The sequence below is a fragment of the Culex pipiens genome, chromosome 1 (assembly GCF_016801865.2).
Source record: "Culex pipiens pallens isolate TS chromosome 1, TS_CPP_V2, whole genome shotgun sequence".
NCBI lineage: Eukaryota > Metazoa > Arthropoda > Insecta > Diptera > Culicidae > Culex > Culex pipiens.
The window spans coordinates 16,701,733-16,728,706 of NC_068937.1; the positions used below are offsets into that span (position 1 = coordinate 16,701,733).

At 37.8% G+C, this 26,974-nt stretch overlaps 2 protein-coding genes, 2 long non-coding RNA genes and 1 pseudogene across 4 annotated transcripts; 1 reads left to right on the top strand and 4 right to left on the bottom strand.

Moving 5' to 3' along the window:
• Positions 1-1,640: 1,640 nt before the first annotated feature.
• LOC120422457 (zinc finger protein 778-like) lies at positions 1,641-2,921 on the bottom strand (annotated as a pseudogene).
• Positions 2,922-3,818: 897 nt separating this feature from the next.
• LOC128092383 (uncharacterized) lies at positions 3,819-4,457 on the bottom strand. Its single transcript, XR_008211710.1, has 3 exons — positions 4,325-4,457; positions 4,033-4,269; positions 3,819-3,972 (listed from the first exon to the last, which is right to left on the bottom strand). It is a non-coding gene; the product is annotated as an uncharacterized LOC128092383 (long non-coding RNA).
• Positions 4,458-6,765: 2,308 nt separating this feature from the next.
• Positions 6,766-7,765, bottom strand: LOC120422455 (uncharacterized). Its single transcript, XR_005606134.2, has 3 exons — positions 7,705-7,765; positions 7,264-7,331; positions 6,766-7,199 (listed from the first exon to the last, which is right to left on the bottom strand). It is a non-coding gene; the product is annotated as an uncharacterized LOC120422455 (long non-coding RNA).
• A 3,326-nt stretch (positions 7,766-11,091) lies between these two features.
• LOC120422454 (transcription factor grauzone-like) lies at positions 11,092-13,148 on the top strand. The gene is made up of 2 exons (XM_039585898.1): positions 11,092-12,450; positions 12,516-13,148. The coding sequence occupies exons 1-2, from the start codon at positions 11,180-11,182 to the stop codon at positions 13,048-13,050; spliced, it is 1,806 nt and encodes a 601-aa protein (XP_039441832.1). The 5' UTR covers positions 11,092-11,179; the 3' UTR covers positions 13,051-13,148.
• A 5,207-nt stretch (positions 13,149-18,355) lies between these two features.
• LOC120422456 (mitotic checkpoint protein BUB3) lies at positions 18,356-19,643 on the bottom strand. Its single transcript, XM_039585899.2, has 2 exons — positions 19,285-19,643; positions 18,356-19,223 (listed from the first exon to the last, which is right to left on the bottom strand). The coding sequence occupies exons 1-2, from the start codon at positions 19,477-19,479 to the stop codon at positions 18,435-18,437; spliced, it is 984 nt and encodes a 327-aa protein (XP_039441833.1). The 5' UTR covers positions 19,480-19,643; the 3' UTR covers positions 18,356-18,434.
• Between the last annotated feature and the right edge of the window lie 7,331 nt (positions 19,644-26,974).

Here is a 26,974-nt window from a genome sequence, read left to right on the forward strand (position 1 = left end):
TTTTTTTTCGAGATTTTTTTAATATGTTTTAGAGGACCAAAACCCGTAACATTTGAGCTATAGAGAAACATGGTCAAAAAATCTGCCGCCGAGTCATGATTTTTTGAAAAAAAAAATTATTTTTGGAAAAAATCAAAATTTCATGTAAAAACAAATTTGGAGTAATTTTTCAATGTAAAATTGAATTTCCAATCGGAAAGTACTTTAAAGATTTTTTATAAAGGGCTTTGTTTTCAAGATATAGTCACCAAAAGTTTGATTTTAGCGAAATATTTGCAGTTTTTCGATTTTTAAAAATAGTGACCATGAGTGACCATTTCTAAAAAAAATTTTTTTTAAAAGTTTAGAAAATTTGCTATCAAACTGTCTAAGAGACATTCAAGATTGGACCTCTGGTTGCTGAGATACAGCGAGTTTAATAAAAAGAAAAAGGAAAATTGATGTTTTATAAGTCTCACCCAAACAACCCACCATTTTCTAATGTCGATATCCCAGAAACTAATGGTCCGATTTTCAATGTTAAAACATGAAACATTCGTGAAATTTTCCGATCTTTTCGAAAAAAATATATTCGAATATTTTTAAATCAAGACTAGCATTTTAAACGGTCGTAATATTCAAAGTTTGGTCCTTTTAAAATGTTAGTCTTGATTTAGAGATTCTGAACCTTTCAAAAAAATATTTTTAGAAATGGTCACTATTTTTAAAAATCTAAAAACTGCAAATTTTTAGCTGAAATTAAACTTTCAGTGCCTGTATCTTGAAAATAGAGCCTTTTATCAAAAAATCTGTGGAGTACTTTTCGATTGGAAATTCAATTTTACATTAAAAAAAATACTTCAAATTTGTTTTTGTATGAAATTTCGAAACGAAAAGAAATCGTTTGAATCGAAAATAAATAAATGGTCCCCTTAGAAGGAACTGTCAAGTAATATTTTTTCTGTCAAGAAGGGCCACGAAGTTTATTTTTCAAAAATGAATTAAATTAAATTAAAAATCAATTGATGTTTAAGAAAATAAAAAATAGGAAAAAGAATTTTGTTCGTGATTCGATTGTCCGAAGTCCCATACAAACCATCGCATAATCGAAACGAAACTTCAAATAATTGAGTTTTTTTTTTTTTTTTTTTGAAAATACTAAAATTTTTACATATTAAGGTTATGTACAATTTTTACAATTTGCAACAAGGGTATCAAAAGATTTCCCGCCCGTGTGGATCAATCGGACCCCGCACTGGACTCACAATCCAGAGGTCGCCGGTTCGAATCCCGCGGCGGGCGCTCTAAAATTCTTTGTGTAAATATGGGTATTCGGCGCCGTCGCTCCGTGCCATACATTCATACACATAAGAGCCCAGGGCGGCGAAGTCCTTGTAGATAAAAGGAAGACACTAGTGGTTGGTACTAAAGCAATGGTGGCCGACAACTATAAAGTCAACTTCGTTTTTCGTATCAAAAGATACAATGTTTTGTACATTTTTCACTATATTTGAGTTTTTGGTGTAACTTTCTCAAAATTTCTCTAAATTGTCCACGATAGGAGGGGGGGTTGAGATTTCCAAAAAAGTGCCCACGTGGATGGTCCCATGATAAGAAGCATTAAATCAAGGAATGTCATCACTTACAAGTTTCCTCCAGCATTCAACGTTCAAAAAAATGCTTTAATTCGTCTCGTTCAGATCGTACCCGCAATCGGTGAACTCGGCCTTTAGCTTTAGCTTGTGGTACTTTTTCATGTGCGTGAAGAGGTTCGTCTTGGCGGCAAACGTCCGGCCACAAATCCTGCACGCGTGCGCCATATTCCCCGTGTGCGTGTTCATGTGGTCCTTCATGTAGCTCCTGGAATGAATTGTTTGAGATTTGTTAGTTTTTCGGGTTTAATGTAATAATGATGCTAGAAAAAGGGACTCACTTCCGGTACCGCTTGCCGCAAACGTCGCACGACGCCGTGTCCACCGTGGGATCGCTGTGCCGAGCCATGTGACGATTGAAGCCGCCTTTGCCGCGAATCGTTTTGTGGCAAATGTGGCACTCCTTGGTGAAGATCTCCCGGTCGTGTCTTCACCTTGTGCCGATGCAGGGCGTACTTGGAGTGGAAGGCCACCGGACAGTTTGGGCACTGGTAGGGCGTGATGTTGAGGTGCTCGTTGCGGTGGAACTCCTCGTTGTGTTTGTCCACGACCTGGCCGCAGATCTCGCAGATGTACCGATGGATCGGGATGGTGCCGTTGTCCTGCTTGACCCGTTTGGCGGGAGCGCTTTCGATCATTTTGTTCCACTCGTCGGTCGCTTCCGGTTCGCTGTCGTTGATTTCGTCCGCCGCGGGTTGCTCCACCGGGTCTTCCTTGACCTCCAGAACGGGTTCCTCCTCGAGGGAAGTGAAAATTTCCACATTTCCCGATTCATACCCGGAACACTTGAACAGTTTGTCCATCTCGAGCCGGTGCCGCCGCACCAGCTCCTGGCAATCGTCCAGCAGCTCCTTCTTGTCCTCCTCCAGCCAGGTTCCCTCGTGCAGCATGACCAACTTGCCGGAGTAGATGATGTTGGTTTTCATGCACGCCATCCGGAAGTTGTAGGAAATGTCCACCAGCCGCAGGCAGTTGACGCAAACCGTGGTCAGCTTGTCGTTCTTGAGGATCCGAATTGAGACGGCAGTTTCGATCTTCCGCGACAGGTCGACGGAATTGTTGCCGCGGGTTTCCCGGACCTCGGCACGGGGGAGAACTCGCAGACAGAGCCGGCACTGGCGGATGTCGGCTTTCTTGATTTTGATCTTCGTTTTGACCGCCTTAATTTCCGGTTTAGCGGTGGTGGCCGTTGCGGCAGGTCGAGGAGTGGACATTTTTATCAACGTAAAAATCCGGAGGCAGCACCGCAAAATCAGATTTGTTTTTATTCCGAATTTTTGACGTTTCAATGATTATTATGGAGTTACACGCTTATGAAAGATTAGTTATTTAATTTTTTATTTTTCCCCATTGCTAACATTTTAGTAACAACATTTCAAAAGGGCGAAACCTACAATCCTGCCGTTTCGGGAAAATCAACATTCAAAATTTTGCAATTTCGATCAATGGAGCACTTCCATTCGAGCAGTTTTTGCTTTTTTCTACAATTTATTTCTTATGGAGCGAACTGTCAAAAACTGCTCGACTGCGGGTGCTCCATTCCTATTTTCACAAAAAAAAAGAATGAAAACCATCAATTTTGTCAAAACGTACACCCTTACCAAAAATAGCCAAAAATCATGATTTTTTGAGTTCCAAAATCCCACTTTTCATACGATTTTTTGAGTTCAGGTACTACAACCATAAAAATGGTTATATGGGTTGAACTGAAAAATTCGTATGAAAAGTGGGATTTGGAACTCAAAAAATCATGATTTTTGGTAAGGGTGTATTAGAAAATAGCAATAATTTCATCATAGAGAGCAATATGAACTTAATTGAAGTGTTTTTGCCTTGGTTTTTGCTTTTAAAACTGAGAAAAAGTTATAACGCCTTTTTGAAGAACCCATACCCTACCAAAACAACGGTATCGCCCGTCAGGTTACGCCAAAAAGCAGATGTAAAAAACCGATGCGCCCTTTTGTGTTTTTTTTTTTCATTTTTCGGGTTTCTAAGGAAAAGGGTGGTTAAAAAACTATTTTATCATTGTGAAACGTTACAGTCAGTAATAGTATACAGTGATATTTGCGACCTCAGTGATAAAAAATGGGTCTAGAACGAATCTCGCTCGAATCTCAGCTCGAGATGAAACACTTGACTTTTTTTTGTAAAATTATCCACGCAAGCGGTTCATTGAGTTATAAACAAGTTAGTTTTTTTATATTTCGTTTAAATTTTGTTCTCTTCCAGTTCACATCACATTCAATTTGTATTTTTTTTTTGTAAGTAAGCTTGTTGTAGATTTTGGACACCTCCCAGGCCGGAACCGACTACCGGGTTTACCGGGAATGTGAGGGCGGACCTAGAAAAATCGAGATGTTTTAAAGAATTTAAAAAAAAAAAATTATGCCCTCCAATTCACCTTCCTACCATCGACCTGACGCAGGTTCCAACATCTCCGACACTCCACCGAGTCCAAACAGGACTTGGAAATGACATAGCACGGACACCGCTGTCCACAGTAGGTCCCGGGGTAGCCGTCGCATTTCCGCACCGACAACTCCGTCACTTCAACAGTTGCTTCGTCCACACTCGGATTAGCCAGCCAACGTCGTCGTTCCGGCCATTCCGGACGATGTCGCAGACGCAGTCGCCATTTCTACAAAAAAATACTTCAGAAAAATGGTTTGATTTAGAAATTCCACTAAAATTACCCGTACGCATTATCACGATTTTCTCAAATTGACAGACAACTTTACTTTGATTTTTTCTAAGCCTACTCTCTTATCTATACACGCAAAATCCATATAACACAGATCTGTGTAAAATTTGACACAGATCGCCTAAAACCTGCACTCAGCCAAAATAATCCATACCAGCCATAAGGATACCTTATAGATTTTTTCCATACACAAACCATATAGATTATTGCGCGTATTCCCGAAAAAGACACGCGGCATACCAGCCTCGAAACGACGCGCCGCGCTTTCGGCAAATGCGCGCTGTCAAATCCCATACTGCGCGTTTTGGTTTTGTTGATCTTCTTCTTCGAATTGCATGCCATTGTTGCCGGGTATGTTTTTAAATACACAAAAAATGCAGAAAATCGCTGGCAACAGTGCCTGCGGCACATTCTGAAATGCCGCGTGGCGTGTACCTTCGTAGGAATCGGACAATATATAGGATCAATCAATGGATTTTTTTCCATAAGATAACCTTATAGACGTAATATATGATAAATTGTTGCTTTCATAAGCAAACCGTATATAATTTAAATTTGAGAAGCCTATAGTTTTTGGTAGATATATGGCAAACTTATAATTTTTCCCGAGATTTTTCCGCCTTTTAAATGCTACAAAATTTAATTAGCCAGAGTTTCAAAATTTATTTCAATCAAATTATAATACATAACAACATTCGCAACATCTCTTCTGGCGAGGTTTCGTCGTCTTAACAGCTTTCTTCGGGGGAGTCCTATTTACGGCCGGTCAGCGTTCCGGAAAAGCCCTCCGCGACTGTGAAGATTGAACTTCGTGGCCAAAGTTGCCTTCCTAGCGGGTGATGCGTTCCGCGCCGGAGGGCCGCCTTCGCAGTCCAGCCTTCTTCGGCTTTGTAGTCGCTCACTTTTTTCACGCGGTTGGGCATCGAGCGGTCAATGTCAGCGGTGCTGTTTTCGGCGTTTTCATCGACTGCCTGTCCGCAGCCTCGTGGAGACAGGTTTCTGAAGAGGTGATCTCAGTAGGTTTAGGGGCTTGAGATGCTTCCGATGACTGCAAAGAAATCAAAAAAGACGGTAATTTAGTTCAAAGTTCTAAAGTTCTAAGCTAATTGATCAAACTTACCGATTTGACGATCTACTTTTCAGCACTCTGCTGCTGTTGATCTCTCTTCCCCCAAACTTGAAGCTCATCTCGGGTGACTCTGGTACCGGCGGCCGTGGACATACTGACACTCCACCAGATTTGACTGTCGCATTTGCACACTGTTCCGGTTGGTCAAGGGTTGAGCCGTCTGAAGTGTAACGAATACTTCCGGTGAGGCACAACGACGATCATCGAACAACCTCCGCGACGGACTGAACTTCCTTGTAAGGCTTGGTCAAGTAGTGCCTTCCGCGCCGGTCTAAAACCTTCCCTCGGTGGAAGGCGTTCGATTTCGGACACCACTTGACCGCCGGCCCGGGAACAACTGCGAAAGATTTTTGAATTCACAGAAGACTTTTCCCGACGAACTTTCAACCGGTACATTTCCAGGCGAGGTGTTTTTTTTCTGAAAATTTGAAAACAAACCGAATTGAAAATTAAAAACAAACGAAGAACATAAAAACTGTTCAACAAACCTGAGATATGCTGAAGCCTGCTTTGCCAGTTGTTTGATGTGCTCCGCCATAGTACATTTACTGTTTATATGGTTTACCATATGACTTTTTCACATAAACAACATTAATGAATGTCATATGTGAACCTTATAAATTTGATAAAATCTATCATAAGCCAGATGTTAAGCATATGAAATGTAAAAATGAGAATGTTTTCGACGTATATATGGTTTGCCATATGAATTTCAAAAGATATTTTGGCTGAGTGTGGAATAAGGCTTTCTAGGCCCAGTGAAAAAATATAATTTAACTCAAAAATGACGAACTCCTCGTCACAGTGTCTTGATGCAAACAATGATCGAGCTGTAGCTGTCACAGCCCTGCGAAGTATGTTGGCTGACATATCGAGCAGTCAGTCAAAAAAACCAGCTAGAAGTCGCCTGACAAAAAACTTTTGCTAGAAAGAGATAGGAAACCTGATGCAAACAAACGTCCAGCTGTCATGTAAACATACTTTGAATGTGTTGGTAAATTTCTGACTAGAAAGCCTTATAGAGTTATCTACGTGCGCATGTATTGCGTGTTTGTACACGAAGGGTTTTTAGGTTAAAATTTGTACCCGCCAGCAAAAACAAATGGTAAGCTAGTGTGCGTGAGATCGGGCTTAGATAGCTCTATAGAGTTATCTAAGCCCGATCTCACGCACACTAGCACACCATTTGTTTTGCTGGCTGGTACAAAATTTAACCTCAATCTTTTTCGTGTACGTACACGCAATACATGCGCACGTAGATAACTCTATACACAGAATCTGTGTAGAAGCTTTGTACACAGATCTGTGTACAACCGTTGTCTGTCAAATCTGTGTAATTTTTTAATCGACAATCTGTGTAATATTTTACACAGATCTGGGTAATATTTTACACAGATTCTGGGTACAAAATTGCATTCATTTCTTCTTTTAAACTAGGAATTTATATTAAAATGGAAAGAAAAAGGAACATGTTGCCATGATTTATTATTTCAAGTTTCTCTTATACATTTCATTAACTAAATATAAGGCTATAATCTATTTTAAAAAAGTGCTTCACCGTCACAAAATCGACCTGATAAATGTCCTCCTGTCGTAGAGCAGCTTCCACGGGAGATAGTGCCGCTGACCTTGAAGCACCAGGTTTTCCAGTCCGGAGATGTTCCGAGGTGGTAAATTCAGGCGGAATCGGCGTGCATGCAAGACGATCAACGGGAGCATTATAAATTTTCGAGTAATCCTAAAATACAGCAAACAAAGAAAGGTTAGAATTGATGGCCACATTGCCAACTAATAAAACTTACATTTCTCTGCAATGGGGCCAATTCCAGTTCAATTACGATGCAACAACTGGTCATTTCGTCAAAAAAGTCTGAAATAGGAAAACATTTTTAAAAATATTACAACTTATGGCCTATCTACAATCACTTAACTTAGAAAATTTCACTTAGCTTAGGAGTTTGAATCAATGGAAATGAATCTGATCTTCTACAATGAAAAGGAATAAAATTAGAAACTTGACGTATGGTTTAAAAAATTTCAAAATCTACGGTAAGTTGACGTTTCCATATCAAAGGTAAACAAACAACTGCATAGCAACGTATATCAGCCCAGCAAATTTTCTAAGTTGATTGTGGATGACGGCCGTAAGTTGTGTACATTTTCTAAGTTTTACTTTACTTAACTATTCTAAGCTAAGTGATTGTAGATAGGCCATTAAACAACCAGAAGAGAAAAAATCTTACCAAGTTTCGTCAATGTTGCAGGAAAACGCCATCTTATCTTTTCCACCCAGATTTGAAAGGAAGGCTGATCGAAAATCTGTGTAACTTTTTACACAGATCTGTGTAAAAAAAATACCCACTTTTGAAAGCCGGAACTGTTCCACAACCTGTGTAATTTTTTAACACAGATCTGTGTTATCTGGATTTTGCGTGATACCGTTCCATTGCGACGATATCTTTCTGCGGCGATTAATTGGAGCGCAGGATTCTAATTTTTCTCGAAATTATTAATACATTGGAACTTGCAGAAAAACACTACATTCGCCCCTCGTGATTGGGTAAAAACACAAGGGCGGAAACTCAGTTTGGTTTGTTTTGATTGATGTTGTTGATTAGCCCTTTTGTTTTGACAAAGAACTTTGTCCTAAGGGCACTGTCTACGGGTGTCAATCCAAAATTTCGCGAAGCGAAAGTGTAACGATTTGTGTAATCGTTTAAACGCTTATATCTTCCACCCAATTCAAGCAATCTGCATGCTTTATCCACCAAACGAAAGGGGAAGTCTTAAATTGCAAGTAGACTACCTCACAAAGTTGATAAAACTTTGTTAAAGTACTCAAAAGTTAAGATGAAAAATAAAAATTCAGACCGGGAAAATCCCGGTCGCTGATTGGTTGAGCGCAACCTTTCCCGAACACATTAATCAGATTCAAGTATCTAGCACTTAGCAAATTTTGCTCTCTGCCACTGCTTCGAAAGCGTCGAGCCGTCACAGCCAAGCGAGGTTATAAAAGAGCGCCGTGCCGCCGGTTGAAGCTCAAACGAGTCCGAAGCTTTGCACGAGGAGGATCGAGAAGCAGCAGCAGCACAGCAGAGCCGCCGAGAGGAAGGAGAGAATTGAAAAATTGGAAAGAGAGGCAGAGCAGGCGCGGGAGGGAAAATTGCCGGCAACTTGGAGTCATGGCTTTCTACCTAAGGTACTCGCGATTGAGTGTGTAGTAGTGCGGTTGTCAAAATCGATATATCTGACTCTCTCACTCCACTGACACTGACTTTGTTTATGTTTTGGTTTTCCGGGCACGGTCCATTGTTCGTTTGTTATTGTTTTGGTTTTAGTGGCACGGAGTCATGCATTCACACTAATGCAAAGCAAGATCGCGAGTACCTATGATATACAGCCTTGACTTGGAGTGTCATCATCGCATGCTTTATCATCGTCATATGACGTTAAAATGGCCCTTTTCAGGGCCAATTCACACGAAAGAGTATTCTTTAAAAATCTGGTTGGTACGGGAGTGAGTGTTTGTGTGTGCGGAAGGGAAATCGAGTGGCAAGTTTGGGGCTTGAAAGAGCATCAAATTATCAACGCATACACACAAACGCGGGCTGGGGAGCTTCATTTGTGTGCGCCTGGTTTCTGCCGTGCAACTACCCTTCACGAGTTTGCTCATCCGATCGATCTTGGGGAAAATCGATTTTCGATATTAGTGTGGTTCCGCGAACACAATTTTAGTGTGGTTTACTACTCACACACACACACACACACACACACACACACACACACACACACACACACACACACACACACACACACACACACACACGCGAGCAAATCCACAGTCGATGGCGCTTTCTTGCTACAAATACACTTGCAACGCACTGTTTGCTCTAGGTGGTGTGTAGTATGTGTAAAGAGAATGAATAAAAAGATCGGAACCCAATTTTTTGCGAAGCGAAATCGTTACGTGGCGATTTCCCCTCTTCGCAGACTTCCCCTCCTTTTCCTTCACGCTGATTGGTTGAACAAACCTTTCCCAATCATCCTCTCCGAGAGACGTGAGATTGATGTATCTAAAATCACCTCCACTCAAGCTCATAATTTTCTGACAGCCGAGGAGTCAACATCGAGTGGCAGTTGCAAAATCAGAAGGGACAGCAGAAATTTCCCCCGGTCACCGACGTGGAGAGGTCGCCGAAATGGCTCGGGCCGTCGCAGGAACGGGACGGATTGTCGCTGCAGGCCATCAAGGAAGAACGTTAGGGACCGATGTGGTCAAGCTGCTGATCCCGGAAGGCTCCGGTTAACGGCATCAAGAAGGAGTCTCCGTGTTGATCGAGAACCAGTTCCCTTTGGGTCAAGTTGGTTGTGGTTGCGATAAAGTTTATGGTTTTTGATACTGGACATGAAATTTAACATTTCGGCAGTCGTGACCGCAATCCGGAGTGGCCGGAGGCCCCGCGGATTTCCCGAAGGGGGACATTTGCCGAACCAAAAGAGTTGGGGCAATATGGGTATCAAACTTTATGGTTTTTGATACTGGACATGAAATTTGAAATTTCGGAAGTATTGGCCACAATCCGGAGTGGCCGGAGGCCCCGCGGATGTTCCGATGAGGGGACATTTGCCGAACCATAAGAGTTAGGGCAATATGGGTATCAAACTTTATGGTTTTTGATACTGCACATGCATCTGACCATTATCTGAAGTTACGCAGTTAAAATAAATCGCTTATTTTACGCAGGAAGTAATAAATCGATTACTGCGATTGCCTTTTTATTGTGCCGCGGCGAAATTCTGTTTCTGGAAATATAGAATAACTATTTCGAATTCGATTAGAGCCCTTGAAAGGGCAGTTTTAATGTATGCTGTTGAAATTTACTTTGCTGCCGCCAATTGCTTGCAACAGCCTTGCAAAAACATTTCCGCATCTTGATAACTTTCGAGTGGTGAGGGAAAGTCGATTGATTTCACCTTGATTTCTATTGCAGCTCCATTTGCAATTTCCGTCCCCTTAGTTCGATAGGACGTTGATATTATGTCTTACAACTATTCACAAAAGAGTTGTCTTATGTAATTATAAGAGAATCATGGGGAAATTTGGACCGGACATTCTTATCGAAAATTTCAACAATCATCTTGCAAAGTTCTTTGTCATACTGGTCATGTGTAACATAACCACCTGCACCTTTTTTGCTTGTAAAACTACGTATTTTTGGAATGTTGAGATGTTGAAGTTGAAGGGTGTTTTAGAATCAGTTTTGTTGGCTTTACATGATACTGATGAAAACTCAGTTTGTTTACATCTGAGGGTTTCGCCCTTTTGAAAAGTTGTTACTGATTTCTCAACACACGAATAAAGGGAGCGTTCTTTTATTACGTAACGCAGTAGGGGGGGAGGGGGGGGGGGTCGGAGGCCGTGTTACGCTCCATACAAATTTTTAAAATTTGTATGGAAATTTTGTTACGAGGGGGGGGGGGGGGGAGGGGGTCTAAAAGTCCGATTTTTCGCGTTACGTAATAAAAGAACGCTCCCAAAGTGGGTAACAAAATTAATTGTTTCTTTTAAAGTGTATTGTTTACAAACATCGCGTAACAAATCTGTTGATGTCGTTAACAGAAACTAGTGCTGAAAACCCTGATTTCCCCATACAAATTTAAATTTCTTACCACCACTCGAACAGCACCACCTCTGAGCAGTTTCGCCCCGTTCAAACCATGAACGACCCGGCCAAGCCCCCGGCCTGTTGCGCGCTGTGCGGCCTCACCCGGACGCAGGCCGTTCAGCGGGGCCTCTGCATGCACCAGTTCCCCACGAGTCCGTCGCTGCGCCGGGACTGGGAAGCGTTCTGCGGTGGCCGGCCGGGCAAGCTCCTCTGCAGCGGGCACTTTACCAGCGATTGCTACTACGGTGACTTTCCGTCGGGTAAAACGCGCAAGCGGAGGCCGCTGGCGCGGGGAAGTGTGCCCACGATCCGGAACCCCTGGGGGCAGCCCGAGCTGGAGGAAGTTGAGGCTGTTGCTCCGGTGGTTGGTAAGCGGGTTAGACCCAGCTGCTTTCTGTGCCGCCAGCGGACGAAGCATCACGTTCCGCTTGTTGGTGGCGTTCAGCCGAGTCCGTCGGAACCGATGTCCAGCGAGGAGTGGGAGTCGTATCGAGGGACGGTGATTGCCAAGTACTTTTCGTTTGAGGTTGCTTCGATGATTGGGGAGGTCGTCTGCTTGCAGTGCTGGCTGAAGGTCGAGGAGTTTCATCGGTTTCACGGTGAGATTGAGGCGGCTCACACGGAAACGGTTCCCTTTGCACACGTCCAAGTGAAGCAGGAGGTGGCTGGAGGGTTGGACGATGGAGTGGTCAAGCAAGAACAACTGGAGAGCGTGATCGAGGTGAAGGCTGAGCAAATTGTCGACTATGAAGCAGGAGATTGTTTTAAGAGAGAACCTGAACCGGAAACCTCTTTTGCTGATAACTTCGACGACAGTTCGGACCACGAATCGGAGGAAAACGTGGTAGAAGAGTCCAACCAGGAGCCACCGCCCAAAAAGAAGAAACGAACAATCAACGCTTTGCACAAATCCGACCAGTTGATAGCCCAGAACTGCGTCATCATCTGCGACCAGTGCTCGCAAACTTTCGACAAGTTCTACCAACTTCAAATCCACTGCCGCGAGGTTCACCAAACCAAGGGACGCATCACGTGCTGCAACAAGGACTTCATCGAGCGCGCTCGGCTGCTGGAACACCTGCGCAGCCACGACGATCCCGACCTGCTGCGGTGCGTGGTCTGCCAAGCTCTGCTATCGTGCGCCGGAAATCTCCGCCGCCATCAGGTGCAAAATCACACCGTATTCACCGGAACGCCGGTGAACGCGATGACCTGCGAAAAGTGCGCCAAGACCTTCACCGACAAGTCGGCGTACAGCACCCACGTGAAGGGCCACCTGGCGCTGGAGACGAAGCAGTTTCAGTGTGTGGAGTGCGACAGGATGTAAGTTGAACCGAGGTCATGGTACTCGAACTCAAACTAACACCGATTCTTCCCCCCCTCTCTAGCTTCAGCAACAGCTCGCTGCTCAAAAAACACGTCATCAAACGCCACACCCTAAAGTTCGACTACGTCTGCGAAGTCTGCGCCAAAGGGTTCATCTCGCGGCAGGAGCTCGAAGCGCACACCACTTCCGCGCACGATCCGGACGCCGCGCAGGCGAGCCGCGTCCAATGTCCGGACTGCCACCGGTCGTTCTCCAAGTGGAGCCTGCGCAAGCACCGGCTGATGATGCACGAGACGAGCGAACCGGTCAGCTGCGAGATATGTGGCAAGCAGGCCCCGAACCGGGTCGCGCTCGGAAGTCACAAGCGGTTCGTGCATCGGGCGGGGAAGTTCGGCTGTACCGTTTGCGAGAAGACGTTCGCGAAGGCCATCAGCTTGCGCGAGCACATGAGCACGCACAACGGAGGTGATGGCGAAGGGTTGTACACGTGTCCGCACTGCCCGCGGACGTTCAACTCGAACGCAAACATGCACTCCCACCGGAAGAAGGTGCACTTTGAGGAGTGGTTGCAAGGGAGGATGCAGCGACGGAACTAGGTCTTGCGGTTTTTTGTTTGTTTGTTGCTGTACCCTTTTGTATATCTTCAAATCATATAAAAAAGAAGGGAAAATCTCTAAAAATTGCATAGAACTCGTGAAATTTGTTTTTTAATTTTCATGAACAGAAACCTTATAGAGTTATGTACGTGCGCATGTATTGCGTGTTTGTACACGAAGGGTTTTTAGGTTAAAATTTGTACCCGCCAGCAAAAACAAATGGTAAGCTAGTGTGCGTGAGATCGGGCTTAGATAGCTCTATAAGGCTTTTTAGGCCCAGAGAGCTATCTAAGCCCGATCTCACGCACACTAGCTTACCATTTGTTTTTGCTGGTGGGTACAAATTTTAACCTAGAAATCCTTCGTGTACGTACACGTAATACATGCGCACGTAGATAACTCTAGTGAAAAAATATAATTTAACTCAAAAATGACGAACTCCTCTTAACAGTGTCCTGATGTAAACAAAGACCGAGCTCGAGCTGTCACAGCCCTGCGAAGTATGTTGGCTGACATATCGGGCGGTCAGTCAAAAAAAACAGCTAGAAGTCGCCTGACTGAAAAAAAAATGCTAGAAAAAGATAGGAAACCTGATGCAAACAAACCTCCAGCTGTAATGTAAACATACTTTGAATGTGTTGGTAAATTTCTGACTAGAAACATAAACTTTGAATCGAGAAATAGAGTTATCTAAGCCCGATCTCACGCACACTAGCACGCCATTTGTTTTGCTGGAGGGTACAAAATTTAACCTCAATCTTTTTCGTGTACGTACACGCAATACATGCGCTCGTAGATTATTCTATTAAAAGTGAACGTGTGTGCGTGCAACATGGAGTTAAACTTTTCAAAGTGCCACGGTAATATTCACAGAAAGTTTAACTCCATGTTGCACACACCCTCACTTTTAATTTCTCGATAGAGATATCCACACGCGAGAGTGTGTTAGTTTGTAACAAAATTTACACGCAGACATAGGCAAATCGAGTAGAATGATTCGTCTGTCAAAATCAGATGTGTCCTTTGTTATACCACGAGCACGTGGTAAACAGCTGGTTTTTACAGACGATTGATCTACTCGATTTGCCTATGTCTGCGTAAAAAAAGTGTAAACAAAATCAGCTGCTTGGAATTCAGCTAATCACAATCGTTCAAAACCAAAACAATACTTCAAATACAAATACTAACACAGAATGATAGTGTGCGTGAGAGAAACCTTGGAGATCTCTATAGTATTTGCAACAGCTTTTTAAGTATTTATTAATGTTCATTTTGATTTTTTTTTTATAAATTTCGTCGATTACGTCGACTACACAATTTTACATTTTTAGTTTTATTTTTTATATTTTTTGCATTTTTTATTGTCTTTGTTTTAAATTTTCTTCGGTTTTATGGTTTTATTTTTTTTTTAATTTTTGTTTTGTGTTCCAAAAATAAGGCTGTTGCAAAAAATTTCCAAAGTTTATGTCGCTCCCCCCTTCAAAAACGGTTCGAAAAATCAGAGGGCCAAAAAAGTTTTTTTTTTCAAAAAACTTCAAAATGTTAACGAAATTTTGAGTGCAAACAGCTGAATACCTTTTTTAAATGCATTCCCCTGTGTTTATTAACATATTTAACCATTTTTGTAAAATTCCGTTGTACAGTACTGCAAAAAGTTCTTCCGGCGAAAAAAAATTTCGTCTATAGAGTTATCTAAGTCCGCTCTCACGCACACTAGCACCCCATTTGTTTTGCTGGACGGTACAAAATTTAACCTCAATCTTTTCCGTGTATGTACACGCAATACAAACGCACGTAGATAACTCTATACTTAGATAATCTGAAAACTAATGATTGCAAAACAACAGGACAAGTGTAAAATGCACTTTTAAAACATTTTTTTTTTTCATTCAAGTGTTAATTCGTCACTTTCGCTTACGATACAAAACTGCCCCCAACATTCGGCAACATGTTCTTTTGCACATTATAGTTGATCACTCACTTGAAAAATAATCCCGAAACATGCAAATAATTAGCAAGCGCCACCAAAAAAACAAACGCGCAGAGTCACTTGACGTTTGACTTTTGACGACCCATTCCAATCGAAGGCTGACGAAAACCGAGCGAGAAGCGAAGGCAAATAAAGAACACAGGGTGGCCACCAACACCACCAGCAGCGCCTGTTGGAGTGAGCCAGTGGTGCCAGAAAACTTTCGCTATAAATGCTACTTTTCGTGAGTGTTCGCTTACAATTTTTATCAATTTTGGCAGCACTAAGCAGACCCAAAAGAGCGCTGGAAAAAGAAAAGAACTAAGCTGAAAATAGGAAAATGGGCGTGGCCCAATGCTCTCGACTGATCAGAATGCATTTGGGAAATATTTTTTTCGAATGCTTGTAGAAGGAGTAGAATATCTTTTAGTTAACGTGAAAATAAACAGAAATGTTTACAACAAGTTGCTCTACTCGTTGGTGTACTTGGTTTCAGTAAATTTCAAGGAACACTCCAGATAATCCAGCATCATTCGAACACGACCGCTTATTAGGCTTAAATTGGGTATATTTTCCCTACCATGACTTGTGATTTAAATTTTAATAGTTTTTTTTTTAATTTTTTTTGTCTTCCCCTTCTCGACTTTGGCCAGCGTCCAGGGACATAACCTTCAAAAAATATTTGCAACGGCCTTAGCAAAATTTAAATTTTTTTGAAGTTAAAAATAAACGTTTTTTTGTTTTTATATTCTCTAATTTTTAATTCTTTAATTGCCTGATTTTTTTAAATTCTAAAATTTAAGAATTCTTAAATTGTTAATACTTCAATTTTCAATTCTTTCATTTTTTTTATTTTTTTGGCATAATAGATATAACGGCAATTCCTAAAATTTCGAAATTTCGCTTTTGTTTTTTAGTTGGAATTTGAGAAATTTTGATTCTTTTGAATTTAGGAATTGTTTTTTTTTAGATTAGTTTAGATAGACATGTTAAAATTCTATTTCATATTTCTTGATTTTTAAATTTTTTTATTTTTTTATTTGCTGAAACATGTATTTTTTTCAATTTTTGGGTTTTGAATTTTCGGTTTATTTTGATATTTTGAATTTTTTTATTTTTCGATTCAGTTTTATTTTTTACTTTTGAACTTTTGATGATTTCAATTTTTTAATATTAATAAATTTTTTAAATCCTGGAATCATAAAATTTAAAAATTTTGGAATCTAAAAATTTTTTTTTTTTTATTTTTTTTGCCCAAAATTTTTATTATTTTTAAAATCTAGAAATTTTTGAATCTTTGGTTTTTGTTTTTTTTTTATTTTTTAATGTTTTGAATTTTGAGTTATAGAATTAAAGAATTTTAGAATGTTTGATTTTCTGAATTTTTGAAGTTTTTTTTTAACTGTAAAATTAAGACAAATATTTAATCTTGTATTTTTTGATTGCTGCATTTTTTAATTATTGTAAATTTAAAAGCGTTGAGTTTCTATTTTTTTGTTTTGAATTTTTGAGTTTTTATTTTAATGTTTTATGTTATTAATTTGTGAATTTTTCATTTCAGGTTTTTTTTTTCAATATTTTAATAATTGAAGTTTTACATTAAAATCTCAGATTTTTTTTAAATTTATGAAGTTTTAAAATTTGATTCTGGATTGTTAATATTTTATTTATTTTTTTGATTTTTTCTATTCTGGAATTTTTGAATTTAAAATTTCAAAACTTTGGAAAATTTTGAAATTTTGCTTTTGTTTTTTTTAGTTGGAATTTTAGAATTTGTGATTTTTTTATTGTTTTGTATTTAGGAATTGTTTTTTTTACTTTTATGTTTAGATAAAATTTCTGAATGTCTTATTTTAAAATTTTTGAACTTCTGAAACTTGTTTTTTTTCAATTTTCGCGTTTTGAATTTTCTTTTTATTTGAATATTTTTATTTTTTCATTTAATTTTTTTTTTTTACTTTTGAACTTTTGATGATTTAAATTTTTTGTATATTAATATCTTTTTTAATCTTGAAATTATAAATTTTTAAAATTTTCAAATCAAATTTTTTTTTAAATTTTTGCCCAAAAATTATACAAATTTTTAAATTTTAATTATTTTTTAAATTTAATTATTTCAAAATTTTGTTTTATTTTTTTATGTTTTGAATTTTGAGTTATGGAATATTAGAATTTGAGAATGTTTGATCTTCTGAATTTTGGAATGAAGGTTTTTTTAAACTGTAAAATTAAGACAAATATTTAATTTTCTTTATTTTTTATTTTTACATTTTTGAATTATTGACTTTAAAAGTTTTGAATTTATTTTTTTTTGTCATTAATTTTTAAGTTTTTTTTATTTCTGATGTTTTAAAATTGTGAATTTTTCATTTCAGGGTTTTATTTTTTTTTAATTTTTGAACATTTGAAGTTTTACATTATTTTAATGTTCCCAAATTTTGGCATATATGATGTTTAAAATTTTGGAATTTGAAAATTTTAATTTTTTTTTTGAATTTTTAAATTTTGATTGTTGAGATTTTTATCTTTTTGAGTTTGAATTTTTAAACTTTAGATTTTTGTTAAATTTTTAATCTTTTTAAATTTTAAACTGCTCTTTTAATTTTAGTTTTTTTTTTCTGCTAACTAATTTAGTGATTTTTATTATGACTTTTCTCTCTAGTTTATTTCTGGAATTTTTCTTTTTTTTTTTGAAAAGGTCCAATAAACCAAATTTTCAGTTTTTGCTTTTTTGATGTTTTTAAAACCCCACACTCAAGGTGGTTTCAAAAACACCCAAAAAGCAAAAACTGGAAATTTGGTTTATTGGACCTTTAAAAAAAACTCCAGATTTCAATATTAGCGAAAAACACAACACAAGATTCTACTTTTTCATTATTGGACTTATCAAAAACAGAATTTTTAGTCGCATTCATTTCAACAATTTCAATATATTTATATTTTTATCAAAGTCTTTGACCGTTGTAAATATTTTTTAATGTTTTGTCGCCCGCTTTTTTATAAATTTATTAAATTGAATTGTTTTTTTATTTTCAGATTTACTTTAATTTTATTAAATTTTCTTGGTTAAATTTTTTATGGTTTCTTATATTATATTTTTTTAATTCTTTCAATTTTTGGTTTGAATTCATAACAAAACATATTTTTTGTGATTTTGTTTTATTTGATGTAATTAAAAATTGTAACTTGTAGAAGGAATTTCGTGAAAATATTGTAAACGAATCAAAATTTATAGCGTCTAATGAAAAATCATGGTTATGATGGAAGTCATCAGCTGTTCACAACGGAATTTTATCTGACCCAAGCCGGCTGTGATATTCATAAAAAGTCGCGCTATTACACATGAAAAAGGTTTATTACAATGAGAATATTAAAAAGAACTTACGACCTACAGCCCCCTCGACAGACATCCCCCTTATTTCGGCTTCGTCTCCGCCTCGCTGACGTACCGCACGTACAGCGTCGGGTCGGGCACCGGCTCCGGCGGCACCTCCGCCTCGTCCAGGTACGAGCAGGCGATGGCCAGCGTGCTGCCGTCGTAGCTGAAGGCCAGCGCCGAGATCGAGCTGTCGTACAGATGGAACTGGCACAGCCGCTTCTTGTTGAACCCGTCCCAGATGTTGACGTACCCGTCGGAGCCGCCCGTCGCGAACGTGTTGAACACGTTGTGGAAGCTGATGGCGTTCACCGGATAGATGAGCTCCTTGCTGTCCTCCTTCGAGCGGTGACACTTGAACGCAAACTTCTTCTTCTGCACCTCCGGGTCCATGTCGAAGTACTCGACCGCCACCCGGCCCTCGATCGAACTCATCACGTAGCCCTCCTTGTTCGGGAAGCACCGGATGGCGCGGGTTTGGAACTTCAGCGAGGACTCCCGCCGCGTCAGGTACTGGCCCATGTTCCGCAGGTCCCACACGAGCACCTTGCGCTCCGACGTGGCCACCACCAGCTTCTCGTCGATGCAACTCATCGAGTACACCTTCCCATTGCTCTGCTCGTACTTCCCAACACAATCCTTGTCCCGCACGTCCCACAGCTTCACCGTCTTGTCCCAACTTCCGGTCAGGATGCCGTTCGCCTTGGACGAGTACTCGACGCACTTGACGCCGGCGTCGTGATTCCCGAGGATGCTCTCGGCGTGTGTGTTCAGGTCGTACAGCTTGACCAGGTTGTCCAACCCGGCACTGACCGTGCGGACGGAGTCCTGCAAAGAAGCAAAACAATCGTTAAAATCCGTAAACAAAATCTGTCGGGGTGAAACTTACATGAAAGGCACAGTCCAGCACCGGTGCATCGTGGTAGTACTTCTGGCGCAGGGTGTTGTTGACCACGTCGTACAGCCGGACGCTCGAGTCCCAGCTGGACACCAGCAGGAACTGGTTCGTGTTGGGTGAGAACTTGCACGACGAGATGATGTCGCTGGGCGCGTTCTGGATTTGCGTTTCCGGCTTGCGTTCCATCGCGAGCGAGTTGCGAGCGGGCCGAGTTTTCAAGAATAAATCGGATTTTCACTGATTTTTATCGGAACAAACAAAATTAACCGCGGACGCTTCCCGAATCGATTGTTGGAGGGAGGTTAGAGAAAAATTTCAAACCAAGCCGAACTGTCAAAGCTGTCAGCCGCGGCTGTCCGTCTTGGAGTACGGCTAGTCGCCGCTGGAGGGACGCGCAGTGAGGGACACGCTAAATTTTAAAGAGTCATTTAACGAGTCAAACACAAAGTCCTCAAAATTGGGCTCATTTAAGCGAACGTTTAAAAGTTTGGTTGATTGTTGTTTAGCGTGCTATAACATATTGTTCTCTCAGTCTCAGTTCATTTTCTGTAAACAAAACAAATTTGCATTTTCGCAGTTGAAAGTAGGTACCAACTCGAAATCAAGTTTTTAGCTTAAAACTAAAATATTTATTTAAGCATTTAGTTTATTGTAAGTGTGCGCGGAACGTGCTCCTTGTTTATTCGCGATTAAAAGCTCAAAAATTCCGACAGATGGCGCAAAGCATCGAAGAATGACGATTCAAATTTTCGCTGTTCGGTTACATAGGAATGCAAACTTAAAATTGAATTTACAGCTCTTAGAACAACTTTTGAGAAAAAATTCAAGTAGTGCGAGTGTAAACTTTTTGACCTCTATAAAATTGGCAATTGTGAAGGCAGACTTAAATCAAAATATGAGCGCAAATTTTTTTCGCGCAACAGAAGAGATGCGCACTTCGGTTTGGTGGTGCGCGGATAATAAATCCAGAGTTACGCCTCTTTCAAACGTTTAGTTCTTGTAGCCTCGCTTTTAACGCCATCCAATTTGCTGATTTCTAGAGTTTTTTTAATAGGTCTTATAAACATATGAAAGACCAAGCGTCCAGCTGTCATGTAAACATACTTTGAATGTGTTGGTAAATTAGTGACTAGAAAGCCTTATTGAAACCTCGGTTTAGAAATTAAAAGATTTGAGAATTTAAAAATAACAAAAAACAATAAAATTTAAAAATTAAAAAATTTAAGAATTTATAAATTTAAGAATGTAAGAATTTCCAAATTTCCTTATTTCCTAACTTCATAACATTTTAATTCCCTTATTTCCTAATTTTCTAATTTATTAATTTCCTAATTACCAAATTGCCTAATTTCTAAACATCCAGATTTCCTTATTTCTTAATTTCATTATTTCCCAATAACCAAATTTCCTTGTTACCAAATTTTCAGATTTCCTAAATTTCTCAATTTCATAACACCCAAATTTCCTAATTTCTTTATTTTATTATTTCATTATTACAAAACTTCATAATTTTCTTGTTACCAAATCTCCTAGTTTCCTAATTTTCTAATTTCCTAACATCCTATTGTATTTTACTAATTGGGTCCTAAAATGAAGCTTAGATTACTGATATTATTGTTTACAGCGATAAAGCTTATTTTTATGAGTACAATGACCCTTTGTACGACCAAAAAGAGTTTGATATGGATTTTTTAATCAATTTTGAAAAATTAACCTCGCGGTCCTTCTTGACAGAAAAGTTCCTACTTGACAGCTCGTCCCATGGGGACCATAGTTGATCCATTGAAAACATGTTGTCTTGCAATTATTTTTTTTGCATTAAAATGAAAAAAAGTGATCAGAAATGGTTTTTGATCGTATTTTTTACCGTTGTACATAAAAATTGACATAGGGCTTAAGTCCCCAATTTCCATTTTTTTTAATTTCTTAATTTCCTAATTATCTAATTTCCTTATTTCATTATTACATAATTCATAATTTTATAATTTTAGTTTGTCTATTTTTAAAATTTATAAATTTCTAATTTTCAGATTTTTTGAAGATAATTTTAAATTATTGATGTTTAAAAGTTTTGAATGCTTTTAATCTTTTTATTTTTTCCCCCAAAGAACCTCTAGCGCGCACACCGTCAAACGCGCTCATACCGAACTGTCAACATGTCTTTGGGGGGTCACGAAAAGAACACGCAACATTTCTTGACCGCGTTCCTTCCGATCTGCATACCGTACTAAAAGCCTTGTATCGTGTTCGTTTTATGAGTTCAGCTTATCAAAAACTTTAAAACTATGAAACTTTATACATATTTTATAAGCTTAAATTTTAGTGTTCAATAAATATTCAAGTGTGACTTCACGGTCTCACGAACCCCCTTGTCACACTGTGTCACGCTTGCGAGAATCACCCCACCCCCCCCCCCCTCACCCCTACAGCGTGACGTACTTTATGGATGACGACTTTTTTTCTGTTTGAGTATTAAGACACGAAATCCTGATTACAAGGACTATAAGGCTTTCTAGTCAGAAATTTACCAACACATTAATAGTATGTTTACATGACAGCTGGATGTTTGTTTGCATCAGGTTTCCTATCTCTTTCCAGCAAAATATTTTTGTCAGGCGACTTCTAGCTGGTTTTTTTGATTGACTGCCCGATATGTCAGCCAACATACTTCGCAGGGCTGTGACAGCTACAGCTCGATCATTGTTTGCATCAGGACACTGTGACGAGGAGTTCGTCATTTTTGAGTTAAATTATATTTTTTTCACTGGGCCTAGAAAGCCTTATTGTATCGTGTTACCCATTTTTACTGTTATTAAGCATTTCCAGATCTATAACACAGTTCCTATTGAGAGGAAAAGTGCTGTTCCATCCAGATGCTGTAAACTCCGTTCCTTGTGCCTTGTGCGCTATGTATCGCTAGAACCGCGGTGACAATTTCTTCGTGTCATTTTTCAAGCTCTTCCCAGCAGCTATTATTTGCCGCGCGGGGTCTTGTAAAGACAATTGTCTTTTTGCGGCGCTACTCTTGCGGTGTTCCCTTTGCTCTGATCTGGACAATGCGACTGGACTGCAGTGCAATACCGATCGGCTGGGCATTATTTACATGCGAAGACACGAGGAAAGTATTTTGGGAAGAGGCGCAAAGGAATATCCCAAGATCGATCACATGCTTGAAGAGCACGTGAAGCAACCGTTTTATACTCATGCGGTTGCTGCTACCTCTGAACTTAAACCTAAGGCTGCCACCCTGAGAAGAACCCATGACTTTCCGCTTATGAGGCGAAACCCGTAACCATTCGGCCACAGGAGGTTGGCGGATGACGACTTAGTGCATCTCCAGCGCGGGTAGCAAACATCGAAGCAAATCAAATTTGCACCCGACGTCAACCCCACCGCGGTACCTGTCACGGTAGCAAATTTGCTCTCAGTTCTTCGGGATTTCACTTTGCTACCCGCTATTCTGCTGGTTTGCTACTGCGGCAAATGGAATGATGCACGGAAAAAAAAATTAAATAGTTTTTTATGTGTAAAAAAAACAAAAACATAACAAAATAAAAAAAATGAAATTAAAACAAAAATAATAATTTAACAAAAGTTAAAAAAAATAAAAAATAAAAAAAATAGAAAAAAATCAAAAAAATAAATATAAAATTTAATTTTGTTTAAGAAATAAAAAAAATAAAATGAATAAATGATTTTTTTAAATAGAAAAAAAATTTAAATAAAAAAAAATAAAAAATTAAAAACATTTAAAAAATCAAAAGAAAATTTAAAAAAATAAAAATTGAAAAAATGACAAAATAAAAAAAAATTAAATAAAAAAAACATAAATATTTAAAGCAAATTAAAAAAATATAAAAAATAATAAATTGAAATATTAAAAAAAAAAATAAAAATTTTAAAAATATTTTTAAAAAAATTAAAAAAAGGAAAAAAATTAAAAACATTTGAAAATTAAAAAAAAAACATTTTAAAATTAAAAAAAATTAACTTATTTAAAAAATTAAAAAAAAATAAAAAAAAATAAATAATAGTATTAAAAAAAATAAAAATTGAAAAAAATAACGTTTTTATTAAATTATCTGAGATCCGCCCTTTTTTGTATTTTTGTATTATAGAATTTTAGAATTTTTAAATTTTTGAATATTTGAAAAAATTAAGCTATTTAAACTGATTTTTAAATTTTTACTTTTAAAATTTTTAAATTTTCGAATTTTTGATTTTTTAAATTTTTGTATTTTAGTATTTTAGTATTTTTGTATTTGTGTATTTTTAAATTTTTGAATTTTTGAATCTTTAAATTTTTGATTTTTTGATTTTTTGAATTTTTGAATTTTTGTGTTTTTGAATCATACACAAGAGCAGACATACCAAAATCTCTGTATTGTTGAATTTTTGTATTTTTGTATTTTTGTAGTTGTGTATTTTTAAATTTTTAAATTCTTAAATTTTTAAATTTTTGAATTTCTGAAATTTTGAATTTTTGAATTTTTGAATTTTTGAATTTTTGAATTTTTGAATTTTTGAATTTTTAAATTTTTGATTTTTTGAATTTTTGAATTTTTAAATTTTTAAATTTTTAAATTTTTAAATTTTTAAATTTTTAAATTTTTAAATTTTTAAATTTTTAAATTTTTAAATTTTTAAATTTTTAAATTTTTAAATTTTTAAATTTTTAAATTTTTAAATTTTTAAATTTTTAAATTTTTAAATTTTTAAATTTTTAAATTTTTAAATTTTTAAATTTTTAAATTTTTTAATTTTTTAATTTTTGAATAAGGCTTTCTAGGCCCAGTGTAAAAAATATAATTTAACTCAAAAATGACGAACTCCTCGTCACAGTGTCCTGATGCAAACAATAATCGAGCTGTAGCTGTCACAGCCCTGCGAAGTATGTTGGCTGACATATCGGGCAGTCAGTCAAAAAAACCAGCTAGAAGTCGCCTGACAAAAAACTTTTGCTAGAAAGAGATAGGAAACCTGATGCAAACAAACGTCCAGCTGTCATGTAAACATACTTTGAATGTGTTGGTAAATTTCTGACTAGAAAGCCTTATTTTTAAATTTTGGATTTTTTTGAATTTTTGTATTTTGTATTTGTGTATTTTTGAATTTTTAAATTTTTTAATTCTTGATTTTTTCTGGAGTTTTTTTGAAAAGGTCCATTAAACCAAATTTCCAGTTTTTGCTTTTTGGGTGTTTTTGAAACGGCCTTGAGTCAGGGGTATTAAAAAACACCCAAAAAGCAAAATCTGAAAAATTGGTTCATTGAACCTTTTTTTAAAAAAAAACTCCAGTTTTGAATTTTTTGAATTTTTGAAATTTTGAATTTTAAAATTTTTGACTATTTGAATTTTTGAATTTTAAAATTTTTGAATATTTGAAAAAATAAGCTATTCAAACGCATTTTTTAATTTTGGTATTTTAGAATTTTTGCATTTTTGAAATTTAAAATTTTTGAATTTTTAACTTTTTAAATTTTTGAATCTTCAAATTTCTTGATTTTGAATTTTTTTAATTTTTGAATCATGCACAAGTGCAGACATACAAATAGCTTCGAAACACGCTTTCAAAACTTTGCCCCCGGCTTGCCGATACTTGTCGAGTATCAGAAAATGAGTACCCGACAGGTACCGACACATATTTTTCTTCTACAAATGAACTTGAGATCAAATTTGATACCTGCTTTGCTACGCGCGTAGGGAGACTCGGGGGCATACTCGAGAGCAAATTTGGTGGGAATCAAATCGGGTAGCATATGGTTTAACTTTCGACATTTTCGAAAAATGGAATTCTTTTAAATTTTCAATAGGATTAAAAAGTTTTAATACACTTTAAGCATTTCTAGGCATGAATCAACACATATTTATTGATTTTGGGCTGGTATGCTGCCGTTCTACGCATAATTGTCCCATGTCATTTTTGGACGATTTTGACTTTTTATCATTTTTAAACTTAGTTTTACGTATACTTTCAGAAAAACACATAAAATCTAGTACTTTGTTAGGAAACTCACCAAAATCAACACCAAGTCTGTTTGTCCCATCGTTGAACTTCTACGCATAATTGTCCCACCAAGTATTTTCTATCACGAAATCATGAATTTTACGAAGTATTTCATTTTGTTTACCTGTTTACCTTCGAGAGGATTACAAATAAGGGCGATAAAATGTTAACCGGGGTGATTAGGGACATGTAGGGCGAATAAGGCTTTCTAGTCAGAAATTTACCAACACATTCAAAGTATGTTTACATGACAGCTGGACGTTTGTTTGCATCAGGTTTCCTATCTCTTTCTAGCAAACAAATTTTGTCAAGCGACTTCTAGCTGGTTTTTTTGACTGACTGCCCGATATGTCAACCAACATACTTCGCAGGACTGTGACAGCTACAGCTCGATCATTGTTTGCATCAGGACACTGTGACGAGGAGTTCGTCATTTTTGGGTTAAATTTATTTTTTTTCACTGGGCCTAGAAAGCCTTATAGAGACCTACGGGACAATTATGCGTAGAAACACAGAAATCGATCGATAAATTTCAATCGCGTTTTTCTCAGATGCACTTTTTTGAACATGGGACAATTGGGTACTAAAGCCCTATGTCCATTTTTATGTACAACGGTAAAAAACACGATTAAAAACCATTTCTGATCACTTTTTTTCATTTTAATGCAAAAAAAAATTTTGACTAGACAACATTTTATCGATGGATCAACTATGGTCCCCTTGGAACGAGCTGTCAAGTAGGAGCTTTTCTGTCAAAAAAGACCGCGAGGTTAATTTTTCAAAATTGATTTAAAAATCCATTTTAAACTCTTTGTGGTCGTACAAAAGGTCATTGTACTCAGAAAAATAAACTTTATCGCTGTTAACAATAATATCAGCAATCTAAGCTTCATTTTAGGACCCAATTATGCGTAGAACGGCAGTATGCTCTTCAGAAGAAAGGGGGTCAAGAAACAGCTTTACGAACGGCCGAACAAAAGAGAGGAAATGTTTTCTTGGGGCTTTTCTTCACCCTCTCTGACTTGCTTTCGCTACCGCTGCCGTCCATTTGAAATTTTTCTTGACCGATTCCTTCCGAAGTGCGTACCTTACATTTGAAGGTAAACGAGAGCAAAAAACCCATATTTGACCCCCGCGGTGGGCTTGTTTCGGTGGCAAATTTGCTACCCTAGCGGTGGGGATGACGGAGTTTTTTCAAGGTGGCAAATTTGATCTCGGTATTCATGAGCCGGGTGCAAATTCGATTTGCACCCCAGCGCTGGAGATGCCCTTAGAGGAATGTCGTACCGCCCGTACCGCCTCTTTCAAATGTTGCTCCAGATTTGGTTCATTTGCATTGTTTTGCTTGAAATGCATAGACAAATCCAGCGAAAGCTCAACGCTGCTTTTTGATGGTGAGAGATTTGACAGCTCCCATACTAAATGTCTCGATTTTCATACTTTTTGTTAATTTTCTTCTAAAATAAAACACTTAACATATGAAAACTATATATTTTTGGTGCCCAAAATTCCTGCTGAATCGAATGGTGTACTTATCTCAATTGCAAATTTTTTGAACAGTTTTTATTTTAATAATATTCTAGACACATTTTGTGCACCTAATCAATCAATACTTTTATCATAAATAATCATTTTATTGCTTAAAAATTGAGTTTTCCTGAGCTTCCATATTCAA

Coding starts and splice junctions, on each gene's coding strand:
- LOC120422454 (XM_039585898.1), top strand. CDS start 11,180: ATGAACGACCCGGCCAAGCCCCCGGCCTGTTGCGCGCTGTGCGGCCTC. Junction 12,451..12,515: donor TGTGTGGAGTGCGACAGGAT/GTAAGTTGAACC, acceptor CCCCCTCTCTAG/CTTCAGCAACAGCTCGCTGC.
- LOC120422456 (XM_039585899.2), bottom strand. CDS start 19,479: ATGGAACGCAAGCCGGAAACGCAAATCCAGAACGCGCCCAGCGACATC. Junction 19,224..19,284: donor TGCTGGACTGTGCCTTTCAT/GTAAGTTTCACC, acceptor GCTTCTTTGCAG/GACTCCGTCCGCACGGTCAG.